The sequence below is a fragment of the Ochotona princeps genome, chromosome 11, assembly GCF_030435755.1.
Source record: "Ochotona princeps isolate mOchPri1 chromosome 11, mOchPri1.hap1, whole genome shotgun sequence".
NCBI lineage: Eukaryota > Metazoa > Chordata > Mammalia > Lagomorpha > Ochotonidae > Ochotona > Ochotona princeps.
The window spans coordinates 73,885,459-73,895,755 of record NC_080842.1 but is presented as its reverse complement, the minus strand read 5'-3'; the positions used below and the strand labels follow the sequence as shown (position 1 = coordinate 73,895,755).

The 10,297-nt window shown below is 56.2% G+C and overlaps 1 protein-coding gene across 1 annotated transcript; it reads right to left on the bottom strand.

Annotated features, from left to right (window-relative positions):
- Nucleotides 1-326: 326 nt before the first annotated feature.
- TMEM271 (transmembrane protein 271) lies at nt 327-2,065 on the bottom strand. The gene has a single exon (XM_058670446.1). It carries the CDS (start codon nt 1,677-1,679, stop codon nt 549-551), a length of 1,131 nt encoding a protein of 376 aa, XP_058526429.1. The 5' UTR covers nt 1,680-2,065; the 3' UTR covers nt 327-548.
- Between the last annotated feature and the right edge of the window lie 8,232 nt (nt 2,066-10,297).

The following is a 10,297-nucleotide window of genomic DNA, read 5'->3' as shown; positions in this document are numbered from 1 at the left end:
TGTGTCAGTGCCCAGGGACCCGGTTGAGGTGTGTCCACACAAAGGATCCTGCTCACAACGAAGGTCAGCAGGGGCTCCCAGGAGGGTGAACGCACTTCCCGCTGGGAGTGTGAATTGCCCAGTTGCTGGCCCGCCCCACTCGCCGGCAAAAGCCAGCGGGCCAGCAGAGGAACCGACAGGGAGTCCCGCGGTGCGGCCGAGGCCACACAAGGCCGTTTCCCAGTCAGAGGGCGCGCACCTCTGGACGGACAAACCCCGAGTCCCTCCTGACCCCGGTGCAGCATAAGCGGTCGGCTTGACAAAGGACGCAGCAGTCGGAACGGCGGTCAATTTACAAACGTGTTCACCGCTCACGGGGCGCGGGACGGTAAGAAAGAGCGGACAGAAGCAGGCACATCCGTGGACAAGGGGCCACTGCGCGAGCCGCGGCCAGCTCCGGTTCCGTCCGCGCCAGCCAAGCCCCGCGACCGCGGACGCCAGCACGGGACCCGACACCGAGACACAGGAGCGCCCCCCTCCCTGGCCCGGGGGCGCGGCCGCCTGGGCGCTCAGCAGACCCGGCCTGGCTCCCAGGGGCGCGCCACCTCGCAGGGCGGCCGGCAGCAGTAAGGGTAGGAGGCATTGAGGTCGGGGTCCGAGGGAGCGTAGCCGGGCAGCTCCACCGACGGATGCCCTCCGCAACGCACCTCCACGCCCGCCTCTTCGCACGCGTGGAGGGCGCTCACGTTGATGTAGGAGACGGCGTGCAGCGCGGCAAAGGCCGGGCAGTCTCCGGGGTTGGCCAGGTCCGACTCCTCCGGGGCCAGGATGCAGGCCTCGCTCGGCCGCGGCTGCAGCCGCCGCCCCCGCCGGCCGCGCCGGCCCCTCCGCGCCCGGGAAGCCGGCGTTTGCACGCGGAGCCCGGGGCCGACGCCGCCACCACCGCTGCCGTTGCGCGGCCGTGCCAGGACCCGGCCAGCCCGCCGCCGGCCGTGCCGGCCGCGCCGGGCCTGCGAGGACTTGTAGCTCTTGACCAGCAGGAGGCTGAGCAGGCCCAGCAGGCACTCGAGCGAGTTGAAGACGGTGGAGAGCACCAGGCCGCGCTGGTAGTCCTTGAGCTGCCGGCACTTGGCGGACGTGGCGCTGTCCAGGGCAGCGCGGGCGCGCGGCGCGCCTGGGCCGGGGGCAGCGGCGGCGGGCGCGCGCGGGGGCAGGCAGTAGTGGGAGTACTTGCGTTCCACCAGGGACACGGTGTCCCCGTCGATCACGGCGCCCGCGAAGGCGCTCAGGACCCCCAGCATGAAGACCAGCACGCCCAACAGCAGCAGGTTCTGGCCGCGCCCAGGTGCCGCGGGCTCCACTGCCACTGCCACCGACCCCGGCCCTGGCCCCGGCTCGCCTGGCGCGGCCTCCGGAGCCCCCGGCGCGGCCGCGGACGGCCCCAGCCCCGGGCCCGGCCCTGCGAGGGGCGCATCTCGGTGCCCGCAGCAGAGCAGGGCAGCGCCGAGCAGCGAGAGGCCGGCAGCCAGCAGCAGTCCTGAGTAGAAGGCGCCGGCGGCTGCCCCCAACCGGAACGGCTCCCCGCGCAGCTCCGAACCCAGCGAGAAGCACTTGAGGCCGACGGCGGCGGCGCTGAGCGCGCAGGCGAGCAGGAGGCAGGAGGAGAGCGCGGCGCAGGCCCCGCGGACGCTCCACTTCATCCTCCGCGCCCGAGCCGGCCCGCGCCCCGCGCGCCCGCCGCCGCCCGCCGCCGCCCCCGCCGCCTGCGCCTCCTCCCGGCGCCGCGCGGCCGGACTGCCGGCCTCCTCTTCATCCTCCCGCGTCCTGCCGGGCCCGCGCCGCCGTCGCCGCCGGAGTCCGCATCCCGCGCCTCCCGCCGCCGCTGCCGCCGCGACCCCGCGCCGGGAACCGATGCACCGCGGAGCACCGCAGGGCGCGCGCGCCCCCTCCTCACAGCCCGCGGCGCCGCTCCCGGGACGCTCAGCTCCCCCCACCGTGGCCCGGCGCGCCTCGCCCTGGCACCGCCCTCCCGTGCCCGCACCAGCTCCTTCGCCTCGCCCGGGATGCGCCTCCAGCCGCGGGTCTGTCCGCCACGATTCCTCCTCGGCCCGGGTCTCTCTATCTGGGGGCAGGGTGTGTGGGGGGAACCCCTGGGCCCCACCCCTCGCCCCTCCCACCTCCCGGACTCCAGGAACCCCCCCCCCACGAGTGGCCTCCCTTCCCTCCTGGCCGGGGTCTTGCCCCACGCCCACCCGCCCGCTGGCGCTGGGAGGCCTAGGATCTCGAGCAGGGATGGGGTGGGGTGGGTGGGGTGGGAGAGGAAGGGTCTGGAAGGGGAGCGGCTCAGTGCAGAAGGTGTGAGTCCGCGAGTTGTGGGGGTGGGATGGAATCTGGACCTTCGGGAGCTGCCGCTGGTGTGCTTGTGTGTGTGGGAGGGTTCGGCGTGCATGCGCACGTGGGGCGTGGTAAGTGTGCACACGGGATGTGCGGCTGGTGTGCGCACGGGGGTCGAGTTGAGTGTGCACACAATGTCCATGTGCATGAGGGTCTTGGTGAGTGTACACAAGTGCGTGCATGTGTGCACACAGGGGAATGCTGTGTGTGCAGTGAGCGTGCGCGTGGCAGTGGAGGTGCCTGGCCCCCAGTTCCACTGAGGCGAGAACCTTGCCAGGACTCCAGTGAGCTGCAGGGACAGCCGGAATCTCCCCGGAGGGCGGATGCGCGGGAAGTCGCTTGTCCTGAGACGGCTCACAGCACCCGCGTCCAAGGAGGGGGGGACCCTCGGCCCCTATGACCCTGGACTCAAAGGGGCGGGAGGATCATCGCCACTGGGCCCCCAGGTCTTGGGAGCTGGAGACCTGCGGGCGTTCCGTGCTTCCCAGCTCCTTCCGCTGACTCACGCGGAGCTAATTGTGGCGAAGCCACCAAGCACGGCGGGAGGTGGAGCGGGCGCTCTGGAGCCACCAGTCTGCTCCCGTCTCCCGCCACCCTACCCCCTTCTGGTGAGTGCGGGCTGGGCCAATGCCCCGCGGCGGAGGTGGGGAGAGTGGGGCTCCCCTGTCTCCAGAGGGGACACCAACAACGTCCCCACATGAGCATGCATTTTACTCCGAGTGCGCGTTTGCGTGGTTTCTGCGCCCAGCGTCTTCCGGGAGGGGATACGGATCAGCCGTGCGGGAGTCGCGACCCCCACGCCGTGGGCCGCGTTGCCAGGAGCCTGCTTTGGTTTCCAAGGAAACGAGGCTTGGTGGCGCCGGGGGATGTGGTGACGACGCGTCCTGCTCGCACCCAAGGGTTGGCCACGTGGTCCTGCGGAGGCTTGAGCTGGGCAGGGGCTTATGCCACGCAAGGCGCAAGGCTCGAGGGAGGCTGGCCAAGCCTGAGATCTCGCGCCTGCGGGGGGGGGCCCCCTCATCCTGGCCGGTTCCCTCCCCACGCGGCTCGAAGCCCAAAGCTGCAGCACTCAGACCTACAAGGCAGCCTCCCTCTCTGTCTGTCTCCACTGACCCAGCCCCGGGCTCCCTGCACCCCTATGTCACACAGCAGGTTTGTGGGGCTGGGGCTGCCACCTCACCCACAGGGCCTCAGCAGTGCCCTAACTCCTTCCTCCCATCTGGGTTCAAGGTGGTGCCCCAACCCTGGCTGGCACCTCAGAACCAATTCCCCTCTAACCCCTTCCTGCAGGTGTCGCAACCATGGGGCAGGGATGCCACCATCCTACTCTCAGAGTCGGGTCAGACCATGACCAGGCACATAGCGGTGTGCCCCCTCCAGCTGAGGCTGCCCAGCCCCAACCAGGCAGGCTGCATGGACAGCAGCGTGAACCTGGTCTCTCTGGGGGCATGGCCATCCTGTGGTTCTGGCAGGGCTCCTGAGGGGACAGTCATGACAGTCATGGGTTCAGTGGGGATGGCACCCCCTCACTCACAGCCTGGGATCAATTGGCAGTTATAGCCCTGCCCTGAGGTGCTGGCCCTATTTCTGCTTCCCCAAGTTGGGTGTCACTTGGCTTTTTATCCTTTATCCTTTTGGACATTTGTCTAATTGGAAAGCATGGGGGAGAGGGGAAGAGAGAAAGACAGAAAGACTCCCCAAAGAGAGGGATAACGGGGTCCCTCGTCCAGCGAGTGAAGCTCCGACACAGGTGCTTGCTCTTATGAGGATTTATTGAAGGACAAACTAATTACATAACATAACAAAACAAGAAATCCAAGTATAATACAGAAGGACAGTAACTACAGCATATTTACAGGCTTCCTCTTCTACTACTGCTACTACTACTCTACCACTACTCCTCTTTGTTCTTCTTCTTCTTTGTTCTCTCTCAAACTTAGGTTAAAACCCTATCAACAGCCAATTGCAACAGGGCTGCTTGGCCACGCATCAAACACACCAATCACAGCCTTGATCACGCACACACACACCAATCACAACTCTGATCACGCGCACACCATGCAGACTGCATGAGACCTTGAACCAATCCTCTACAACTTCCTAAAACTTGTTTACTGCCTTTGTGCCTTGAGAAGACAATAACAAGCGCCATCTTGGGGCAAAGCCCCGCTCTCCACAATTCCCCCTTTTTGTTTTATTAACTAAGGGATCGTGCCTGTCTTAGGTGTTCCAAATTCAGCTTCCCTTACCCGTCATCGGCTAACCACCTGGCTCGTGGCGCCTGTCTTAGGTTGGTAAAGCCTTATTGGATACTTACCCGTCATTGACTACCGATCCAGCATGTTAAGCCATACCTTAGGGGAATCATTCTTTTGGAGAGCGAGAACGGCTTGAGCCAGGATCTGCTGTTGCAGGAGGTTCTTACGCGATTGATTCTTGGTATACACATACATTCCACAGTTGCAAACACACAAAAACACTAAACCACCAAACACACAGCTCAGAAAAATAAACACTCCAGAAAAATGATGCGTGGCGGTAGGGCTAGAGAAGAGAAAATCCCACCATCTACTATTGGAATCATGCTCTATAGCGGTCTGCACTTGGAGTAACTTGCCACTAGTTATAGTGGTGGCTACTTGATACTCTTCCAACTGTTTTTCATTACGCTTCAAATGATTTTTCAACTGTTCAGAATTTTGAAGGATTTGTGCGATGGGCAAAGAAACAGTAATTGATGGCAGAGGCAACACACGAGGCGTCCAAGAAACTTGAACATCCTCCACTAGATCAGGCAACAGATAAAAAATATCACCAAACCAATAAAGAACCTCAAGGTGCTCAATGCACCCAACAAATGGAGAGGGTAATCCCATAAATGCCAATTCATCAGACCTAGCATTAGCTAAGCAAATATACTGAGGCTTAACTTCATACAACACAGAATAATTAGCTGCCGGAAACACAGTAAAATGACATACATTAATAGCATGTGTTAACAAACAAGGCTCTACAGATTGAACAAGACCATTACACACTGGACCTCCATCTGTAGGAACACAATCTTGCAGTTGAAATGTAACATTATGTTCATCAATATGAGTTCCATCAGTTTGAGGCCTTAGAAAAGTGGAATCAACCAACACAGGTAACACATGAAAAGAACATAGCACTTTGGTAACTTGAGGAAAATAATAAACTGCCATTCCATAACACCACATCAGGGTACAGGCTTGGCGGTGGCAGAATTAGTCAGCGGGAATCCTGGAGTCCACGCCTCCATTGTCTGAAGAAACATCAGTCCGGTCAGCATCCACCACATCCACAGGTTCATCTTGCTCTGATTTTCTTATTGTTCGCGTTAAACGTTCTGGCACCCACACTGGTCCGTCCGAGTCCTGCGGAAAAACAGAAACTGCACCTCGCGTCCGTCGTAGGACAGGATGCGGGCCCTTCCATTGTTTCGTTAATACATCCTTCCACATCACCCAATCCTTACTAAAACCTGGGCCTGCTGTGTGACGCTCAGCAGCAGAACGACCATCCAAATCCAAATTCAAAAAATTAAAAATGTATGTTACTAGAGCCAATTGATGTTTAGGGCTTTTTGGGTATAAGGAGGCTCCAATTCCCCCTTTCTGTTTTAATAACAGGGCCTTAATTACCGCATGAGCTCTTTCCACCACGGCTTGACCTGTAGGATTATATGGGATGCCAGTAGAATGCTTAATTCCAAATTCAGAGCAAAATGTGCTAAATGCTTTAGCTGTGTAGGCAGGACCATTATCAGTTTTATAACACCGTGGAACGCCCCAGGCTGCAAAGGCCTGGAGACAATGAGAAATAACATCTTGAACTTTCTCTCCTGTATGAGCTGAGGCAAAAAGAACCCCAGAGCAAGTATCAATAGAAACATGGACAAAAGAAAGACGACCAAAACTAGGAACATGGGTAACATCCATCTGCCATACATGATTGGGCATAAGACCACGGGGATTAACCCCAGAATGAGGCTGAGAAAGAAAGGGGACACAATGTTGGCAATGTTTAATAATACTACGGGCCGCATCTCGAGAAATGGGAAAACGTTTCACCAGGGTCTTGGCACTGACATGCCACCGCTGGTGAAAACGCTCTGCCTCTTCCTCCACGGAGAATGCCAGAAGAAATCTAGAAGCAAAATCAGCTCTGGCATTGCCATCAGCCAGGGGCCCGGGCAAATTGGAATGTGCCCGAATGAAGCCCACATAGAGGGGATTAGTCCGGGACAACAATAGTTGACGGACTAAAAACAGAGCTTCATGCACTGTGGATCGAGGCAAAATATACTCCACCATCTCAAGACTTCTAACAGCATTCACCACATATAAGCTATCGGAAAGAAGATTTAGGGGCTCGGGCACCAGCCGAAGGGCTAGGGCAACAGCAGCCAACTCCGCTGCTTGAGGAGAAGAAGAAGCAACCGCAACAGGGAAAACTTGGGTATCTAAAAGAACTGCTCCAGTACCACCTTTAGCCCCATCTGTAAAGACAAGTCGTGCTTTCTCAATAGGCCGCTTTCTTACCACTCTAGGAAAACATAAAGGAACTTCTTTACAAAATTGTACCCAAGGATGGGCTGGATAATGTGTATCAAAATATAAGGAAAAACAGGACATCAGAATAGCCCAAACATCTATTGTTTGAGATAAATTGGCAATAATTTCTTTGGAATAAGGAGTAACACACAAAGTAGGATACATACCAAAAGCTTCTCGAGCTTTCTCTACAGCTTTAAGAATTACTTGACCCATAAGCTCTGGAAAAATAGCAAGGACCTTAGTGGGTTGTATAGGGAGATAAATCCACACCAATGGTCCTCCTTGCCATAACAAAGCAGCTGGGATGCTCTCTGGAATCACTAAAACTGAAAGAGGTTGTGAAGGATCGCAACGCTCCACCTGAGCTTCCTGAAGCCGCCGCTGAACCAAATCAAGAGCAGCACGCCCTTCAGGAGTTAACGTGCGAGGGGAAGTTAAAGCAGGATCCCCATGAAGAATCTGAAACAGAGGCTCCAAGTCTTTGGGAGTCAAACGCAGATAGGGACGTATCCAGTTAATATGTCCCAATACCTGCTGAAAATCATTAAGAGTCTTCAAACCATCCACTCTGATATTAACCTGTAATGGGGCAACCTGTCGGGCTGTCATTTGCAGCCCCAGATATTTCACACTAGTGCCCTCCTGAATCTTTTCAGGAGCAATATATAGTCCCCACTGCGCCAGTTCTTGTTTCAAGTACACTAGAGCGGCTTGTACTTCACTGCTCTGCTTTCCTGCCACAAGGATATCATCCATATAATGGTATATGCAGAGCTGCGAGAACTTCTTTCGTACTGGGCACAGTGCTTGAGCTACATACAACTGGCACATAGTAGGACTATTCATCATACCTTGCGGAAGCACAACCCATTGATACCTCTGATCAGGACCCTGATGATTAATAGAGGGCAAAGTGAAAGCAAAGCGTTCAGAATCCTGGGGGTGTAAAGGTATAGAGAAAAAACAATCTTTAATATCAATCACAACAAGATACCAATCTCTAGGCACTGCGGTGGCAAGAGGCACTCCAGGCTGTACTGCACCCATAGGCTGCATAGTTGCATTTATAGCACGAAGATCATGTAAAAATCGCCACTTCCCTGACTTCTTTTTAATGACAAAAATAGGTGTATTCCAAGGGGATACTGAAGGCACTATATGTCCTAGTGACAATTGCTCTGATACTAATGATTGGGCAGCCATTAACTTTTCAGAGGTCAGGGGCCACTGCGACACCCATACGGGATCATCTGATACCCATGTGATCTTTAGTGGCTGTCGTTGTCGTTGCGCAGTGGCCCCGGCTGAAAACCCAATCCTGTCCTTTCTGGATGCTGTTTAATTGGAATTGGCTCTATTCTCCCTTGTTCACTTTTGCCTAGACCTTTTCCTGAATAGCCCATATTCTCCATGATATTCCATGCCTGCTGGCTCCCGGCTTGATAGAACTCATTGCTAAGGCGAAGGCCCATAGCACTTAAGACCTCTCGACCCCATAGGGTCACGGGAATGGTGCAGACATAAGGCTGAAAAGAGCCCTTATGACCTTCACGGTCAGTCCAAGGAATGATGGAAGCACTCTGCTGTGGCTGGTCAGCTATTCCCAGCCCACGGAGGGTCTGACTAGATTGCCGTAAGGGCCAATCTTTAGGCCAATCAGCCTGCCGGATAATGCTGACATCGGCTCCAGTGTCCAGCAACCCTTCAAAGGGGATCCCCCGCAGCATGAGTGTTGCCAAAGGTCGATCCTTAAGGGAGACAGACAGGTTGACTAAAGCGTCACCTGAAGACCCAAAACCTCCATCACCTCGACTTGCACCGCGACTTCTCCAACGTGCATGGCAACTAGGAAGAACTAACAATTGGGCAATGCGCTCCCCTGGAGTAATAACTGTAATACCTCTAGGTGAAGAAAGCATAACTTTGACAATGCCTGTGAAGTCTGAATCTATTACTCCTGGGTGAACAACTAGACCTCGCATAGTTTTTGAGCTCCGTCCAAACACTATTCCTACTGTACCATCAGGGAGAGGCCCTTGGAAATCTGTCTCCAGGGCTTGTGGGCCCATCTCTGGAGTCAGTACCAAGTGGGAGGTGGCACAGAGGTCCAGTCCCGCGCTGCCAGGTGTGGCTCGGCGAATGACTCCTCCTTCTGTGCCTGTGGGTCCTGGTGCACCCCGTAAGTTCTGTAGGGGCCCCGGGATGCTGGGCCCCAATGCCCGTTTTTTGGCCTGTAACTTCTGACCAGGGGGCGGCCAATCACATTGGACATCGACCTACATTCATGTGCCCAATGATTTCCCTTGCCACAACGTTGGCAAAGCCTAGGTCGCGAAGTCGGTCGAGCCGGCCCTCTCTGGCGACAATCCCTTCTAAAATGTCCCAACTTCCCACATTTAAAACAAACATGAGTACGACTTTCAGCCTGTCTTTCCTGTCGCATAGCATTCATGATGACTTTAGCCTGCTCTTTAGCCTGAATTACTCCTGCAGTAACTTGGTCATGCACATCCCTACAGAGTTTTATCCAAGTATCTAGTGGCTTATGCTTCCATGGGCGTATAGCCTCACGGCACCATCTATTTGCATTCTCATAGGCAAGTTGCTTTACCAGAGGCATGGCTTGTTCTACATCCGGGAATAATTTCCCTGCCACTTCCATGAGACGGCTCACAAAGTCTGCATAAGGCTCATTAGGTCCCTGAGTCACCTTTGCAATGGAATAACGCACATCACCCTTACTCTGTATTGCCTTCCAAGCTCCAGTGGCTACGTTAGCAACCTGTAAATACAATGGCTCAGGGTACTGAATCTGCTGTTGTTGGCCAGCATGAGCACCTTCCCCTAATAACGCCTCCTCATTCCATGTGGGGTTCCCAGCCTGAGCATTACGGCGGGCAATATCTATTGCTAGCTCTCGGCAAGCAGCTCTCCAAAGCAAGTATTGGCCTGGGGAGAGAGTGGCCTTGGCTACATTCCTCCAGTCCTCAGGAGTCAAAACATCAGCAGCCAACTGATCCAAAACAGCCATAGTGTAAGGCGCATGAACCCCATAAGAATCCACAGCAATCTTCAAATCTTTTATTAGCTTAAAATTTAAGGGGTCATGCAAACGAACTGCAGGGTTCTGGGTCCGGTCCTCTCTAACAGGAAAAACCTGTTTGACTCCAACAATATCATGCCATGACTGAACCTCCCTGGGCTGCGGCCTCACTGCCTCACTGGGCGCAGCCCACCCAGGGGGATCGGAGTGTGGCCAAGGCGGTGCACTGGGTGCCACCAGAGGCTCCCGAGGGGGTGGCACAGGAGTCCGTCGGGCCTTTCTAGGCGGCTTTAAGGCTAGC

What these genes read in the sequence shown, in the direction of transcription:
- TMEM271 (XM_058670446.1), bottom strand. Translation starts at nt 1,679, where the DNA reads ATGAAGTGGAGCGTCCGCGGGGCCTGCGCCGCGCTCTCCTCCTGCCTC.